General features: G+C 42.9%; 1 protein-coding gene across 1 annotated transcript in view; it reads left to right on the forward strand.

Annotated features, from left to right (window-relative positions):
* The window catches only part of RSBN1 (round spermatid basic protein 1), a 19475-nt gene extending 1104 nt beyond the window's left edge, over window positions 1-18371 (forward strand). Inside the window, exons 3-8 of the mRNA XM_041467065.1 lie at window positions 3481-4183; window positions 10251-10388; window positions 10806-10948; window positions 11942-12109; window positions 13151-13259; window positions 13826-18371. Coding sequence (XP_041322999.1) covers window positions 3481-4183; window positions 10251-10388; window positions 10806-10948; window positions 11942-12109; window positions 13151-13259; window positions 13826-14287 — 1723 coding nt within the window. The 3' untranslated portion in view covers window positions 14288-18371. The remainder of the gene's footprint in view (window positions 1-3480; window positions 4184-10250; window positions 10389-10805; window positions 10949-11941; window positions 12110-13150; window positions 13260-13825) is intronic.
* Window positions 18372-18417: the final 46 nt, after the last annotated feature.

Below are 18417 nucleotides of genomic sequence, written 5' to 3' on the forward strand. Positions count from 1 at the left end.
GGGCGGGCGGCGGCGCGGCGCTCGGAGCCCCGGGAGCACCTGTGGAGGGGAGCGGGCGGCGGCAGCGCAGCGGGCTCGGCGGCCCTGGTCCGGCCGTGTCGTAGCGGGCACGGCGGTGCTGCCCCGGGGACGGAGCGCGGGGCGGCCGCGTTGCTGCTGCTGCTGCTGCTGTCAGAATCGCCCTCATGGCAGGTTCGACGTGCAGGTGGTGTGGGAGTGAAGGCTCCTTCACGTTAACGTGTGAGGAGCTGCTGGTTTGTTGGGTTTTGGGTTTTTTTTTTTTTTTTCGTTTTTAATTGTTGGTTTTAATAAGTGGAAAGGCGTCTCGTGATTCCATATGAATATTTCCAATGCGGTTGTCAGAGGATGGTGCCAGATTCTTTTCAGGGGTGCCCAGCAACAGGGCAAGGCAGAATAGCCACAAACTAAAACACAAGAAGTTGCTCCACAACATGAGGAAGAATTTCTTTCAATGAAGGTGGCAGAGCACTGGAACAGGTGCCCATGGAGATCCTGGAGTCTCCCTGTCTGGAGATATTCCAAACCTGTGTCACCTGCTCCAGGTGACCCTGCTTGGCAGGGGGGTTTTGCTGGATGATCTCCAGAGGTCCCTTCCAGCCCGAATTATTCTGGGTTTTCTTTTATTGAAAGGCCAAAATATCTCTGGATTTTGGCGTGTGCTGTGTGTGGTTTTGTTTATTTTTTTTTTTTTAACAGTACAGAGTGATTGTTTTGGTTCTGCTCAGAGATTTGTTATAGTAAAAAGCTTCTTGGAGAGAGCAACATAGATAAAAAATAACTGCAAAAGCTACTGTAATTAAAAGTATAATGTGGTGAATTAGGCTTGAGGAGTGTATGGGCAGGTTTTGTGCCAAATAAACCAAAGATGCACTTGCTTACAGAAGTGAAGTGTCTGTAAAGTCTAGATAGGACTGTCTTAAGAACAGACAAAACTAGTACCAGGAGAGGCTTTTCTCCACTGGTTAATGCTTCCCCACCACTGTGCTTGAATAATGACTTTAAAAACTTCTGAATGTAAACCTCCACAGTTTTATCAGTGTTTATCAAGCAAAAGTTTAGAGAAGTGTAACTTTGTAGACTGGAGTGTCACTGTGTCAGTTCTAACCCAGAATTAAATTAGGCCTCTTAATGAAGGCTTAAACAGTGTGAAAATGAGCATCAAAATTCCAGCTTTGTGAAGGAAAGCTGTTTGCTCATCTGAAGCTCTTCACTGCCTGTCCTCAGCTGTAGGGGTAGTGCCTTTGGGATGGGGCTGTGTTTCTTTTCCTGACTATCCATTTTTATTTTGATGTGTAATCTCATTAAATTACCTATTACATTGACTGTGCCATGCTTATCTGTGGCCCCAGGTGACAGTGAACACCCCCACACAGTGAACAGTGTTTTTGCTGTTTAATAATGGTTCTGTTGTGGGATGTCTGATCCTTTCAGAGTAGCTGAGTTATTGGCACTGCTGTCACTCTGCCTCACTGCAGAGCCCATAGTTTAGTGACCTGTCCACAGCTTCTTTGTGTCTGAGGTGCTGGAGGCCTTCTGTTTATTTAAAGGAATAATTAAAACTATATTTCCTTCAGGATTGCCAGGCATTATTATCATGTCACTGTTTAGCTTCGCTGAATCCAGCAGTTACTCACTGTAATAGTGGGACTCTGCTGTGTTCAATGGATCCAGCAGCAGCCAGGACAGCTTTTATCCTGCAAACAGACAAGTGCTCACTGGAAGCTCCAAAACGCAAGGATTCCTCTGTCTGTTATTAGGATATGGCTTCAAACAGGAAGATACTCTGAATTAAAATGTATGCGGTTTTAAAACTATACCTGAAATCGGAAATGCTTACATAAGAAACCTTTAAGAACCAAATGTGCATAGGGAAGTGTTCCCAACAGCACAGTGGTGGCCTGAAATCCTTGTTTATTGCAGCTTGGGATCTCTGGTCCCAGCAGGACAAGTACCTGGTGTGTGAATTGCACGTTCCCTCGGTGAGTAAAGCAGTGCCTGTGCTCAGAGCCCAGTGGCTGAGCAAACCATGCACTCCTCACATCTGAGCCCTGCAGCAAACCTCATTCCAAGAACCGTTTCAGTTGGCTTCCCAGAACAAGTGATACCGCCCTGCTTTTCCTGGTTTCTCTGAAATAGAAAGATCAGGGCCTTTGCTGTTTGCAAGGGCTGCAGCAGCACGGTGAAAACTTGTATTTCAGGTCCTAAGACTATTGTATGAAGTGAGGATTAGGCAATCAGCTCTTTCTTTGCTCCATGAGTAACTCTGTTCATTACTCCAGGCTGTTATGAAGGTCAACCCTCTCCAGTAACGAGACCAAACCAGTAATGATCCAGTTAAACACTGGTTACACTGAAGAACCTGGAGCTGCCCGTGTTTATCACTACACCCTTTCTCATAAAACAGTGTAACGTGGGTTTTTTCTTTAACTTAAGTGCTCTAAGAGAATAAAAAGGGAATACTAACGTGCAGCCAGAGAATGGAAGTTTCATTAGGACAAAGCCCTGTGCTGAGGGGAAATGGTAAAACTTCAGTTACTGTGTCTTCAGTCAGGTGTTGCCTTCAGCAGCAGGTTGTTCTCATCCCCTCGGCTATCCTGCTAACACAGCTCCTGGAGATTTATGGGCACTGTTGGATGAAATGGTTCTTTGATTCAGGCACGTTAAAATCTTGTCTTGGCAATTGAGTTTGTAACAGCTGGGCCATCAAGTTTTCTAATTACCTTTGTCCCTTGCTAAATGTTATTTGAATGAGTTTTTATTCTTGAAAGAAGAACAACTTAAGCTGTTCTATTTTGCCTGACAGAACTACTTCTTTACATTTTATCTCCCAGCCTTTTAGAGGTTGATTAACCTCAAAAAAAAAAAAAACCCAAATAACTGAAACAGGCTCTTAATTTCTTTCTCTCCATTAACTGAATCGTTAACTATAAGTCTGAATCCGTTGATGTGATGATTTGGGTCCTTTAATTTTAAAAGATCAGCAATCTAAGCTTTACTGAAGTGTTTTTACTTCTAAATGTAAGTAAAGCTTGTAGCTCTTCAGTGCTACTCTGTTTGCTTCTGTATCATGTATCCAAAATCAGGGAAGTGTTCTGTAATGAAAGTCTTAAAGTTTAAATGTTACACATACTTGTTTATCCCCTTCCCCTGTAAGGCACTGCCTTAAATGTCAGAAGTTATTAATGTACTTAATTATAGATGCTCTGAAATACAGACTCCTTTTAAAGGTGTTCTAATAAATCTGTTACAAATGGAAGTATTTCTAAAATATTAAGCTAGAATTTTGTAAGGTTTCCTTAATTCAAGGCTTTATTTGTATAATTATAGGTACCCTGACTTTTGACTTAATTACACAACCAAAAATGCAATGTTTTACAATTGGTCAGTCTCCCTGGGAATAGATCCCTTCAGCAAGTGAGAGGCCTGAATTCTTTTGGGGTGAATATGCTGCAATTGCAGAACTCTAATCTTCTCTTTATTGTCACTGCCAGAAACTCCAGATGAAAATGGCAAAACCCAGCGAGCTGACAGTCTTATTATGAAGAAGATAAAGAAAAAAAAGAAAAAGAAACACCGGGAAGATGTGAGGGGAAAACGCCTGAAGATGTACAACAAAGAGGTGCAGACAGTGTGTGCTGGGCTCACTCGCATTGACAAGGAGACTCTGTCTCAAGGACAGTGTGACAACCTGGAAATGAGCAAGGAATCCTTCAGGTACCTGAAGGATGAGCAGCTGTGCAGACTGAACTTGGGCATGCAGGAATACCGGGTCCCCCAGGGAGTACAAACCCCCTTTGTGACACACCAGGAGCACTCTGTCCGCAGCAGCTTCCTGAAGACTGGCACTAAATTCAGTAACTTCATTCACGAGGAGCACCAGTCCAATGGAGGTGCCCTGGTCCTGCATGCTTACATGGATGAACTCTCATTTTTGTCTCCAGTGGAGATGGAGAGATTTGCAGAAGAGTTTCTTGCGTTGTCATTCAGTGAAAATGATAAAAATGCAGCTTACTATGCTTTAGCCATAGTGCACGGAGCAGCTGCCTATTTACCAGACTTCCTGGATTACTTTGCTTTTAACTTTCCAAACACTCCAGTGAAAATGGAAATTTTGGGCAAGAAGGACATTGAAACAACAACAATTTCAAATTTTCACTCTCAGGTAAGAGCTATTCAAATGCACAAGTGTTGCACAATACCTAGATTTGATTAACCTCAGTAACCCAGAGCAGCCATGATTTAAAATAGGCAAGTCACAAATGTATTTTCCAAGCAGATGAAGAAAGGTGATGTTAGGACTAACCTACTGTGCTGTGTATTCTTGCTTCTGCTGAAAGCTTTTCTGTGCTGCCTGGTAGCTGGTGAATCACACATCAGACACTGCTACCTGTGACCTGAGGGAAGATCTACACTGAGCATCTTTTTCTTCTAAACTTGGGAAAACACTGAGATTGTTCAAAACAGCAGCCAAGTCTGTGTCAAGAATTGCACAGACTGCAAATGCTAACCCTGCTTTTCTAGTCAACAGAGCTGGGGTTTGTTTTTGGGGTCTTGGGGTTTGGGGTTTTTTTGCAATTACGTCACTTTTCATGTTTCAGTATATCTGTTTTACCAGGTTTTTAACATCTTAATTCCCTCAGTGCCTTGTGCTGTTTAAACTTTCTAACTTGTCTGGGGTTAGAGGATCTTTTAAATTGCCTTTGAAAAGGAGTTTCATTTTGTTTACTCCCTTGGTTTCCATGGTAGGCTTAAACTAGTTTAAATTCTGAAACTGTATCTCCATGTAACTTAAATGGATGCAACAGTAAAAATGGAGCTAATTTTAAGATTCCCGTATGAAAGTCTCTTGGATTTTAGTCTTGTGATCAAACTCAGAAGTATCTATGAGTACACCACAAGATCACAGCTTAGATAAAATTATTTTTGATGGAATAAAGCTTCTTTCTGTTTAGTGTGAGAATGGATCCAAACTGCTAATCAGACCTTTAAGGTCTTTACTTGAGACATTAATTACATTTACTAGTTCACCTGTTGGGGGGATAAATCTGAAGCTCTGTAATGGAGTTCAGTTCAGTGTGATAGGAACACACCTTTAACAACAGACTTTGGAGTGTTAGTGCTTGTGGATGGGTTATTTTCTGCAGGCTGATAGGAACACACCTTTAACAACAGACTTTGGAGTGTTTTTTCTGCAGGTTTTACCAAACACTTATAAGCAAGATTTGCTTTGGAGAAACAATTACTGCTTATGGGAAAGTTACTGCATGGTCGCTGTGGAGTCTTTGAATAGCATTAAATGAATAATTCTGACACTTGGCTTTTTGTTTGGCAGTGATTTGCTGCTGCAGCACTTATTTTAACCAGCTTCTGTTTCTTAGTGCAAGTCATTCTTTGTGTTGACAGAGCTGTGTTTGGGTGCAGAGCCCCCCAAAACAATCTGAGCATATGAACCACTGCTGTGGGCAGCAGCACTTCTGCACAGCACACACCTGCGTGCTGCAGATGTCAAATGTGTCCACAGGTCAGGCTTTAAAGTCTCCTGTGTTAGTGATTTATCTGTGTTCTTTAGTGTCCTGATTGCATTCTGGCTTGAGTACATGTGATGACCCCTGAGATGGCTAAGCAGAGCCTCTGGAATGTTTAACAATTGCATTTTTTTTTCTTTGTGAATGTTCTGTGAACATGAATACTGGCACTATAAATACACGTGAGGAATGTATGGTAATAAATAAGAGGCTTTGCTGGGTTATAGTGTGCTGGTACTTCAATTAATTCTATTTTAAGTACTGTCTAAACTTGATTAAGATTGAGTCATGACATAAGGTTCAGTTGGTCTAAACCACTTCTGTAAACCCAGCTCCAGCATGACCTGGTTAATCCTCTCTGGCTGAAGTGTGTTAGTGCAGTTCTCCCTGAGCAAACAGACAGGGGAGCTGTCTCAGGCAGCTGGAGCAGGGCTCTTCAGGGAATACAGGTGATGGAAAAGCTGAAGGAACATAGAAATTGGTGGTGGGTTCACCCAAGTTTAGCAGGCTGGCCTGTCTTGGAGTGGAGAAAGCTGCAGTGCCCTGCTCCAGGGCCTGGAGTGATGAACCTGGCTGTTGTGCTCCTGTTCCTTGGCAGCTCTGGTGAGGCTCAGATTGGCCAAGCTTCACTTTTCACCCTTCTGAGTGAGAATTGTACAGTACAGAAGCACTTCATGGTTGTGCTTTAGCAGATGAAACATGTTGCACTATTGTAGGCTGTAACACTGGTTATTTATAATTAAGTTGCCTCCCCTCTGGGTTCTTTGTGTATGAGTTTGTTTGCTGCACTGACCTGTGCCAAGGGATTTGGGAACTTTAGGGAGTCTTGAATCCTGAAGATTCAGTGTTCAGAAATCAAAACTTGTTCTGTAAACTGCAAGTTAATGTGACCTTTGGTTTGCATGACATTCAGCTGGTTTGTGTTTTTAGAGAAACTGAATTGTAGTATTCAAAATAAGGACTTTAATCTGAACAACTTGGTAAGTCTAGTGATAATTAACTGCCTTGCAAGGTGAATTCCTTTGTTCTCAGGGCAGTGAGTTTATAGCAAAGCACTCCAATGTGAATTTGTTACGTAAATGTTTGGTTTCAGTATCTTAAAATAATTAAGCTTCAGTGTCCTGTGGATTTTTTTGCTTGCATTGGTTCTAATACTTCAATGCTGGAGCTCAGCTTTAGTGTGGAGCTGTTCACTTGGGCTGAGAGCTTTCAAGACTCAAATCTCTGAGCAGTAATTTGTAAGCTTTCCTCACATATAAGGGCATGCTTTAATTTGGAAGCTCTTTGCTGTGCAGCTAGAATGAACTCTTATTTTCCTTATCACTTGCTTCAGTACAACTGCTTCCACTCAGTGAATGGGAATATATTTAGAGTTTAAAAAAAAAAACATTTCTGCTTTTTTTTCCAACTGATCAACTCACCTGATGAATTCTCTCTGATCCAAAGAACAGTTACACTGTCACAGAGGGTGTGTGGGGGTTCTGGGAAGAGGCCAAGAAAGAGAATTGGGGAAGCAGGTTTTGCATAAGCTGCTCTTCCTTCTGGGAAAGGAGGTGAGAGAAGCAGCCAACAGGTGATAACTGGGTGAGTTTTCTTACTCCTGCTGTTCAGAAAGGTTGCTCTGTTCCTGACAGCTTTGGTTCATGAACCACATCCCAGTTTGATTTTCTGCCCCTTGTGAACTTGTCTGATTCTGGGAAGGCAATTTCTTTTTTTTAGCAGTAGCTACCAAAGTATGAAATTGAGAAATTGTGCATCTGTACTGAATCCTTCATTTGGTTTGTCACTAAAGCCATATAAACAATGCCCAGTGGTCCTGCACTATGTCAGATTTTAGTCAAGCATGTCACCCTTGCTGTGCTGGCATGTCACTGCCTTGTCCTTCAGCAGGAGCCAGCCTTGTGCTCTTGCTTTCTTCCTTGTAGCCAAGGTTTTGTGTGGTTGGTTTTATAGCTGACTTGGCATGCTGAAATATTGTTGCTGTCAACTGATTCATGCTTTTCTTGCAACTGGAGAGAAACTTCAGAGACTTAACCTCATTTGTTTCCAGCTGATGCCTCATCTGCGTGTCCTCTTCTCATCCTGTGCTGCTCACTTAAGCCGTGGTGAGGCTGGGGTGCCTCAGGAACATGCAAATAAACACCAGCTCCGAGCCTCTGACAGGAAACACTGCCTCTGTCTGCCTCTGTTCTCACCCAAGTGTGGGAAACACTGATAGGCACATGGTGCAGCCGAGAGAAAATGTCTCCATGAGCACTGGAGCTAATTTTAAATGTGCCCATAACTGTGAGTGGGGGGTACACACAGCAGTGATGGCTGGGTGGCATTTGAAAGGGCACAGGCTGCCTGAGCTGCCTTACTGGCCCCATTGTCCTTTTGCAGCAGTAAAAACAGTGGCAGTGACTGCTTGAGATCCACTGCTGCTTTTAAAGCAGCACAGGGAGCAAATTGTAGCGAGGGAGGTGCTGTGGTAAAAAGTTACTGACTTCTGGCAGCCATGTGAACTGGAGTGACCCCAGCTAAATTCCTAAACAAGAGTTGGACTTTAAACAATAATAAAAAACACTGAGAGAGGTCCTAATGGATGTAATGAAGTGACTTCAGCTATTTCATCATCTCAGCTTTCTTCCCTCAATGAGGGGTGCACACAGGTGACTGTGGGGTGAACAGAGCTCAGAGGGAATCTGGAGCACCTGGTGAATGAAAGGCCAAAGCAGCTTGCAGTGCAGCAAGCAGGGTGCTTACTCATGGGACACTAAACCACCCAGTTGTAAAGGGAGAGCAAGGTGCCTGTTCTTTTAGATGTTCATTGCATCATATTGTTGAGACCACTGGCCTAACCAGTGTTTGCTGCTCAGAAGGAATTAAGGATGAGAGACGCTGTGAAGAAGTTTTTTGTGGCATACTGAACTAGTAGACTACATCCCCTGTGATTGAGGTGCTTGAGATGAATAATACAGCTTGCTGGGGATTGCCGTGGGTTGGTGCATGTTGTCAGTACAAACATGTCCTGGGTTTAATTCTCAAGGGTGTATATTCCTTTGATTTCTGTTAAAACTAGCAAAGCATTGAAATCCAGTGTTTCCCTAAAGTATTTCTTCTGTTTGCTTTATAACTCCTGAATTCATCTATTTTTCCATTGTTCCAGTGCATTTAAAAAGAAAACAAAGTTAAAGCTTCTAATTTTTCATTACCTTTGAAAACATTACAAGGAAAAGCTGCATATGGAATTATAATTCATTTTAACTCATGACAAACACCTGTAACATACTAGTGACTCTCACCAGGTGGTTTCAGTAGCAGAGAACTCATCTGGAAGGAGTCTGTCTGCACTTACATAAACAGTGCCAGGCAGTTAAACTTCACTGGATAAGGACCAGAGCACTTCAGTCCTTAGTTTTTCTGTATGTGCACAGAACAAAAATATTACAGTGGTGTTGCAGTGCTCCTGCTCTGAACTGCATTCAGCAAACAGAGTGAGCTAAACTTGTATCGTTAAGAAGTGAAATATCTATGGCTGCTGCTGGAGGATAAAATTGCAGCAGTAACTCTATTCTTCCTTTATTAGTCTCTCCTAATTTACTTTTAACAACTGCATGGAGTAGTTTAATGACATCTGGTTTGCTGGCTAAACATGCAAAACTGAAACTAAACTTAAAGCTAAGCTGCTACATCCATGTATCTATAAGTGGAGTTCTAAAATGCATCACACTGGGTGAACATGACTGTTCAACTGCACATTTACCAGTAATTGTACTGTCCCACCACTCAGCCATGGAGAACAGCTGGAGTTTTTCACCCCTGGAGCACTGAAGGGTGGTGGAAGGCTGGGGCTCAGCCTCAGCTGGCTGTGCAAAGCAGACTTGTGCTCTGTGAGGTCAGTTAGCTGTGCTGTCTGCACAGAGCCTCCTCTGTGGCCACATGGCACGTTCCAGCTGCACTCCATAGGATGAGCCTGCAGAGCACTGGAGTCTTGCCAGTGCCTCTCCTCTGGGAACAGGAAATTAGCAAGAAAAGTTTCCAGATGACCCAGCAAAGTGGGACAGTCTGTGTTCTAGAGGATGTCCATGAGCTGAGATTAAAGCATTTCTGACCCCAGCACTGATAGCAGGTTCTACTGCAAATGGCTGTCCTAAAATTCTTCTCCATGAGCACTGGCTTTCCAGCTAAACCCCTCATTTCATCTGGTTTTTGTCCGGTTTCCTGTGTATGCTGTCACCAGAACCACTGCATGAAAGACCTTGAGGTTGTTCACTGCAGGCCCAGGGGAAGGACCTCAGGGACAGGGCTGAAATGAGGAATGTGCATGTCCCAGGAGCATCCGGTTTGAAATGTAGAAGCAAAAGTCCAAATGCCCAAACTAGTGGAGAGTTGAAGCTTGCTGGTGAAAGACTGAGTCACAATGAAACCTTGTGTGGTTGTTTTCTCAAGTCAGCCTGGAAGTGTTGAATTGTTCCTGAATTAGTTAAATACTCACTTGCTGTTATTCAGACTCCAGGAGGATTTCCTGTCAGGAGTGCAGGCAGGAGTCCTTTCTTTCTCTTCTGTTCTAAACAGTCTCTGTGCATATTCCCAAAGGCCCATCTGCTGAAACAGATGTGGATGAGTCCAAGATTGATCCCAGCCGTGTTAGATCAGTCACTTCTGTCCTCCTGAGAGAGAACTCAAGCTGTGGTGGTGTTGTGTCTCCTGTCTGCCCTGCAGGTCAATCGGACGTACTGCTGCGGCACCTACAGAGCAGGACCCATGCGCCAGATCAGCCTGGTGGGAGCAGTGGATGAAGAAGTGGGGGACTACTTCCCAGAATTCCTAGATATGTTGGAAGAATCTCCATTTCTTAGAGTAAGCAGTAACTTGTGGTGTGTCCAGATTATGTAGATATTTAAGCAATTGTTAGGTTTCTAAGTAATTAGAAACTGTAAGGTATTTCCTTTATTGATGTGCTTGTTTGGGCTACTGAGGTTCATTCTTTCCTGTGTCCAATTGAAAGGCATGGACTGAGGTGGCTAATTAAAAATAATCAAGTTTATTATATATGCTTGCACTACATGCACTTTTACTTCCCTAAAAACTATGCTTGATAAAATTAGCTTGGATTTTAATTATCTTTTACCTCTCAAACTTACTTAGTTTCTATACAATTCTTTTACCAGCAGATTTGAACCAGTTTTACCAAAGGCATCATTTAATTTTTCTATCTCACCCAGTGTTTTGTGTTATGTGTGTTTTGTGGGTTGTTTTGTTCCTCTTTTCTTTTAGATGACTCTGCCCTGGGGGACTCTTTCCAGTCTCAGACTGCAGTGCAGGTCCCAGAGTGATGATGGGCCCATCATGTGGGTGAGGCCGGGAGAGCAGATGATCCCCACAGCTGATATGCCAAAATCACCCTTCAAACGGCGCCGGTAAGGTTTGGGTTTGCTTTTGTACTCAAGGTAGAACATTGCAGTTAGGGCTGTGTCAGATTGGAGAACAAAAGCAAAGTACTTGATGTGTAACTGGCTCTTCAGAGGACTAATTCAAGATTTAAGTTTCACTTTCACTTTGTTTCAAATTGGCTCAGCTGATAAAGCAAATGTTACCCATGATGGTTATTTTATTTCACTACTTCTGACAGTATCTTTCAGTACTTCTCACATAGCCTACCTAGATCCCTGCTTTAAGATTAAAACCTCTTTTTAACTTCTGACAGTATCTTTCAGTACTTCTCACATAGCCTAGATCCGTGGTTTAAGATTAAAACCTCTTTTTGTTATCCTGCAGGAGACTTAATTCATCTTATTTTGTGGCAAGAACCAATTTAGTGGTGAGGGCAGGTGGAATGCTGTAAAACAGCAGAGATCCTTCTACTGCTCCTGCTGCCTTCTGATGTCAGTGCTAAAGCATTTATAACATGTCTGCCCAGGAATTATTGTGTATTCTTGCTTTCTGTCTCTGAAAGAGTGCTCTAAAACAAATTTCAGGAGATTTGGAAGCATATTCTAATTGTCATTTCAAGAAGAATTTTTGGATGTACTCCCAAATAACTGAAGTTTCTGTAAGATAGCTCTGTTTTACATGCTGGTACCGAAGAATTTTTGGATGTACTCCCAAATAACTGAAGTTTCTGTATAGCTCTGTTTTACATGCTGGTACATTCTTGGAGGAAGTCTTCCAGCACAAGTGAACACAAAAATTTTGTGATTTGATTTGTTTTGTAAAATTTGATCTTATAACCTGAATTGTACTTTGCTGGTTTTGTTTTGATCTTTCACCAAATCAACACCTAGAAAAAATCCAAGGAAAGTGCTTTGCTCCCTTGAAGCCTGCAGCACCCAAAATTCTAAAATTATTTCAATGCAAATATTAATTTCTGAGCAGCAGGGACGTTTTTAATGTGTGTTTTCCTGCCGTGGCAGGTCCATGAACGAGATCAAGAACCTGCAGTACCTACCTCGGACCAGCGAGCCCCGCGAGGTCCTGTTCGAGGACAGGACCAGAGCTCACGCTGACCACGTGGGGCAGGGCTTTGACTGGCAGAGCACAGCTGCTGTCGGGGTGCTCAAGGCTGTGCAGTTTGGGGAATGGTAAGTGCTGCTGGGATCCAGCTGTTTGTTCTAAAAAATAAAAATATATATCCTTGCAAAATAAACCTAATCGGGTTTCAACCCGATAATGAGACAACGGCTGGAATTGTCTGCCCAGGGTGGTGGTGGAGTCACTTTATTTTTGAAAATAAGGCCTGGACATGGCACTCAGTGCTGTGGTTTAGTCGATGAGGAGGTCTTAGGTCATAGGTTGGACTAGCTGACCTTAAATGTCTTTTCCAGTCTAGTTAATTCTGTGATTCAAAAGTTGCACAGAGCTGAAAACCTCAGGCTGTGTACCTCCTATTTTTCCATCTTGAGGCAGTAAAAAATTTGTAACAGCAACTTGCAGAATATTTTAGTGATATACAAAAGCCTTAAACTTGGACCATCATCTTTGATTATTCTTTTTCTGAGCAGGTATATTAATTCTAGCTTTTGTGACTGTAGTCTAAGAGCTCAGTGTAATTAATTTCACAGCTGCAGTGCTTTCTCAGGTCATGGACCCAGGATATGGCTGTTGACCTTGCAGAGAAACTGGACTTGCATCATTGTAATGGCTAGAAATTACATCAGAAATTTGATAGCATCATTAGAATAAAAGATGCCAATATTTCCTATACTGTTGAATAAAACTCCTCACTGCTTCAACTTCAGTGTTACTTTGTAATTTTTCATCTTTCCTTTAATGCAGAATTATTCTATGCAATTATAGAATTGAGGTAAACTGTGGTTCCTGGAACACAGAGACCTTTGATAGTGGCAGTTTGAACCTGGGGCTCAGGCTTTTCAGTGTACTGTCCATGCAAACATCCCTTCTGTGGTGAATGCAGCAGAAATTGAGAAAACAAAAAGGGAAATATATGAATTATACATCTTTTTCAAAATAATACACTATTGAGAAGTGTTGAGACTTTGTGCACAGTGTAACACTCAGTCAGGTCATTGGTTCAATGAAGCTTTCTGCTGGGAAGAGCTGGAATGCTCTGTAACTCAAATACTTCAAAAATTCCTGGAATTCTCTTTTCTTTTTTTTTCTAGGAGTGACCAGCCTCGTATAACCAAAGATGTGGTTTGTTTTCATGCTGAAGACTTCACTGATGTTGTGCAGAGACTTCAGCTGGACCTGCATGAACCTCCAGTGTCACAGGTATCAAATCTGCCCTCGTGGCAGCTCATTCCTGGTGTTTTGGGAGGAGTTTCTGACAGTTCCCAGCTTCTCCCTAAAGTCAGCCCTTTTGTATCCCCTCAGTTCTCAGCTCTCTTGGGTAAATTTCCTTGTGTTTCAGGATAAAATAGTTCAGTTGGAAGGGACCTTTTTCTTTTCCTTTCCCCCAAGCTGGGGTTCATGCTGTGAGTCCCAGGGTGTGCTATAGAAACAATCTGCTGATTAAGCCATGTGTGCCTGCTCCTGCTTTTTCTGATGTCTGATGTTTTCTTAGGCTGTGGAAGCATCTAAACTCAGTCCTGTCAGCCCAAGCAATGCAGCCCATTGTTATTTTTAGCTGTAGCTGTAGAAACCTCTTCATTCTCCTCTCAAGATGTCCTCTCAAGACATCAGAGAAATTGTATTTTTAAAGTCCACTTCTCATTTAAATTAGAAATTTTACCCATGAAACGGAGACATTCTGATTTGGACATGAATTCACTTGACAACAGGAAGATGCAGAGTTTTTGAAGAGTTTACACTAACTTTCCCATCTCTCCTTCTCCCAGTGTGTTCAATGGGTGGATGAAGCCAAACTAAACCAAATGAGACGGGAAGGCATTCGCTATGCTAGGATTCAGTTGTGTGACAATGACATCTACTTCATCCCTAGAAATGTCATCCATCAGTTCAAAACAGTGTCAGCAGTCTGCAGCTTAGCCTGGCACATCAGACTCAAACAGTATCACCCCGTGGGGGAGACTTCTCCAAAAGCAGAAAGCAATTCAAGCCTCAACAGTGATGTTCCTGGAAACACAGAGGCAGAAGGTGAACCCCAAGGTGTGAGTGTAAAAATAGAGTCTGAAGAACCAGGTATGGAAATTCAGCTTACCCCAGGGGTGCTCTCCTCCTCTGTTTCTTCAATATCAGGACTTGTGCAAGCAGATCAGGTGGCCCAGCCCCTTCCAGGTTTTAAAATAGAGTCTGATCAGCAACACAATCCACAGGATCATGCAGGCTCTTCTGTGTGATATGTATATATTCAAACATTTTTTAAACAACTTTTTAAAATTTTGATGTGAAGTTATAGTTTTATAACTGGCTTATGTTTTATTGGAGAAATCTTGCCTATAATTCTATAAAGAAAGGTGACATTCCAAAATGTCAAGCATATCTTTTTTACACAGATTATGCAAAATTCAAGTTGTATTTTAACCCCTTAGTACAACCTGTAACAGTGGTCTACCACTTCTTTCTGTTCAAGTAAAGAGATGTTGAATATCTTCTCAAAGTCAGATTGGAATTCCTCCAGGAATATGAAATGATTGAACTCCATTGGTCAGTGTTATTTCCCTACTTTTACTTTATCTCTAATCTTCACCAGAAAGTGATGCTTTTGTAGAAGACTTGCAAAGTGATTTCCCCATCTCATTTTAATTGCTTAAAAAAGGGAAAAAAAAAAGGAAAAAAAAAAAAAAAGAAAGAAAAAAAATAGAGAAAGCACAGCACTTTTGATGATTTGTGGAATTTTTTGGTATGTCTGTTCTTGACATGTTGGTTTATATACAAGCTATAGAAATTGATGTTTCTTACAGTTCCTACAAGGGTGACCTGTAAAAAGAACTGAAGCAAGTGTCTGATTCCTGTTGAAATGCAATGACTTACTGACCTAACACTTCTCATAGCACTGCTTATGTTGTTTGGTGTGGGGGTTTTTGCTTCCAAAATACATCTTCCCTGAATGTGATAAATGCTAGTGTCAAAATTAGAGAACCTCTTGGTAGTCTTGTGGAGGAAACTGCTATCTTTGAGCACTTTAAGGCTTTAAAATACTTAACCAACCTGGCAGCTTGTTTTGATGGGGTCGTAACGTGTCCAATGGATCCACACTTTCCCTTGTACTGATGCACTTAATATAACAAGCATTGAGCTGATACCTGACTTCCTAGAATAAGGACAGCCTTACTGTGTAAGTTCTGTATTAGTATTTCACAATAAAAAGTATTTTGGCGTTGGACTGCTTTTTCCATGTGTAGCTCCTGGGTGCCCAGTTACTGTGGAAAAATCAGCAGCACGTGCTCAATGTGTAGAGTGTCAGCTATCAACAGTTTTTAAACAATCTTTCAATATTTCTGGATGTTAACGTGTAACCTGTATTTGACTTTCACTCACCCCATTTATTACTGCCCTTTCCAGTCATCAAAAGGAAAAGTCCCTTTTCCCTCTCCCTCCCCCTCCCCACATTTAGAGTACAAGTTGGGGTTTGGTGCAACTTAAGCTGTCTCCAGATAACTTCATTTGTTCTAATCCTCACTGGGGTAGGAAAGATTTGAAACACTATGTTAGACTAGACAAAAGCAAAGATGCTGTGTTAGTTCTGGATGCATCTTTTTAATATCAATTATTACTCTTCTCTTTATAAGGGTCTCTAAAATATGTTACTCTATTATAAATCTTACTTTGTGCAATATTGTTTGTGTAGGCTTTTATATACATATTAGCACCTCAGTGTAGAGGTCACTATTTTAAACTGATAGAGAAATAATCCTCAGAAGATACTGCAGTGATTAGTTAGAACCTGTATTACTCCTTATGTGTATGTATGTATTGTCTTCGGTACAAAAATGAGGACTAGGAAATATTTCAATTTAAAACTAATTTACAGATTGAAGTGGTAGTGACTCGTTTAGTAATCTGTGTAAATAAGGTGTTAGAATGGAAAGCTTTTATGATGAGAAGTAATGTGATTCATGCAGGGGTGTAATTTAATCTTAGCAGAAATTCTAGATGACTCAGCGCGGCTCAGAGACGAGCCGTCAGTTCTCTGGTGGGTTTTTTCCACTTTTTATGTTGAGAGGAATTTCATAGCTTTAAGGGTTGTGCAAAGTAAAATTCCTCACAGGCAATAGTGGTTTCAGTTCATCCTTCACATTCAAAGATTCCCCAGGGGCGTTCTTTCCTTTTGACCAAGTCTGCGAGTCTTCCACGTGCCCGTTCCGCCTCTCCCGTGCTGCTCCCTGCCTGTCCCTGTCCCCAGGGTGGCCTTTCCCTGCAGCCAGCACTGATCACTCAGGAACTGTCACACCTGCAGGGGCCACAGAGCAAACAGTGAGAGCCCCCCTGCACCAACCTGTTCACTGGGAAAATTGGAGAATCCAATTTGAAAGAATCCAGTTGGAAGTCCTCTGTAAATTCTAATTTACAAGTTTTCAAGTGGATGAGGGAAGACTAGGGTGGTCTGTGCTGCTTTCCAAGCTGTAGCTTTAGTGAAATCTGTGACAGCAGCCTGAAATAGCTGGAAAGTGCTCTGACTTCCTCTTGCATGGAGGGACATGACCAGTTGCATCATGCTCTCTGTGCTCTGCTCAGTTTCTAACTGAAATCCTAATGTCAGATTTAAATGCACATAAATAAAGGTATCTTTGAATGACCTGAATGTTGCTGATGCTATGCTATTTTGGAAGACTGAGGGAGAGAGGAACAAGCTGTTTGTGCATCTCTTACTAAATCCATGCTCAGCTTTGCTGTGCTTTAACCAAACTGGCAGACTTTCAAATTCCACCTCAACTCTGGGTGTCAAGTGTGAGAGGGATTGCTTGGGAAGCTGCTCACTCTCCAGCCATTGCTTCAGTTGCCCAGAACAAAGCCTTGATGGGACAAATGCAAATGTTTTCCAGCCCAAGACCTGTAGAACACTGATTTTTTTTATGAGCTTGAGCAGTTTAGAGAGGAAGTAACAAGTTCAGGCCATTTAGTGTTTGAGCAGAACAAATGCAGTAAATACTTCTGATTATCTCATGTTAAATAGCTGCTATTTGAATGTCTCCAAGATTCCATAAACGAGGCTCCTTAATGAGCTAATCACCTTTGATTTGATGTGATTTTTTGAGCCACATTTGATGGCTTGTTCTGAGGCTGAGAAGTTGGGGCTGCTCAGTTGGACCCTTCCAGGATCTGCAGGGGCTACACTGGAGAGGGGCTGCTCATCAGGAGCTGAGTGACAGGAGAGGGGAAGTGGGCACAAATAAAAGAGGAGGAGTTTAGGTTAGAGGTGAGGAAGAAGTGAGATGGGTGGTGAGGATCTGGCTGCCCAGGGAGGCTGTGGATGCCCCAACCTGGGAAGTTTTCAAAGCCACGTTGGGCAGCCTGGCCCTGTTGGGACTGGATGATTTTTAAGGTTCATTCCAACACCTTCACTTTCTGTTACTCTCAGTGGAAAGCAGCTACAGAACAGTTCCTAAATACAAACGTGCTGGTCAGTCCTGCCAGTCCTCAGTGCTCCATTTATGAGCATCTGCTCTGTGATGTGTGCCAGGTAGAAAACACTCCAGCTTTGTGCTGGACACAGCTGTCACTGACCAAGTTTTGTGACACAGAACTGAGGCTTAGGCTCGACTTTAAACCAAGTGCTGGTGACTAAAAGATCCCAGGGCTGAAGTGGCTGGGCTGTGCTAGGAGTGGGCTGGAAACGCAGCGTGGAGCAGAGCTGGGGCTGCTTTGCTCCCCTCTCTCCTGCCGAGCGGGGAGCTCCCTGCAGCTCCCGCGGCAGCCGCGGGGACACCAAAGGGACACTTCCCACCGGGGCTCGGCTGTGCTCTGCTCTTCGCTGCCTGTTCCCGGGCTGTGGCTGAGCCTGGGCAGCCTGAGGGCTGGCACAGCAGCCGAGGGATGGCTCCGTGTCCCCCGGCTGGCTCCGTGTCCCCCGGAGCCCTCCGAGCAGCGGCCAGGGCCCAGAGCACCCGAACTGCCGCTCTCCCGATTTCTCTGTACAACATGTAAAGATACCCACTCCTGTATTGCTGTTTCGTGGTTTCATTTGATTTGATTGGCAGCTACGATTCTTTTTATTCTGTGGTTTTAATTTATCTAAGGTCTCTGCCTCCAGAGGACGTGTACAATTGCCTGGACGACTGTTTGCTTTGTGCGGCCTTAGTGTATTTATTGACATTCGCGCGTGTGCGGGGGCGGCCCGCGCCCCCCGCGCTCTCGGTAGCTGACTGTACACCAGTGTCAAACTGTTAAGCTATTTCTTTGTAAAATAGTCCTGCGGAATGCATAGAATTTTTTTCCTGTAAAGTATTTTTTTAATAAACAAAAGTCTGATTTTGTCCTTTACCCGCCTGGCCGCTTCTTTTCCTCGGGGGGGTCGGGGCGGCGCTCG

The sequence above is a fragment of the Pyrgilauda ruficollis genome, unplaced genomic scaffold (assembly GCF_017590135.1).
Source record: "Pyrgilauda ruficollis isolate IOZ18807 unplaced genomic scaffold, ASM1759013v1 scaffold100, whole genome shotgun sequence".
Lineage (NCBI taxonomy): Eukaryota > Metazoa > Chordata > Aves > Passeriformes > Passeridae > Pyrgilauda > Pyrgilauda ruficollis.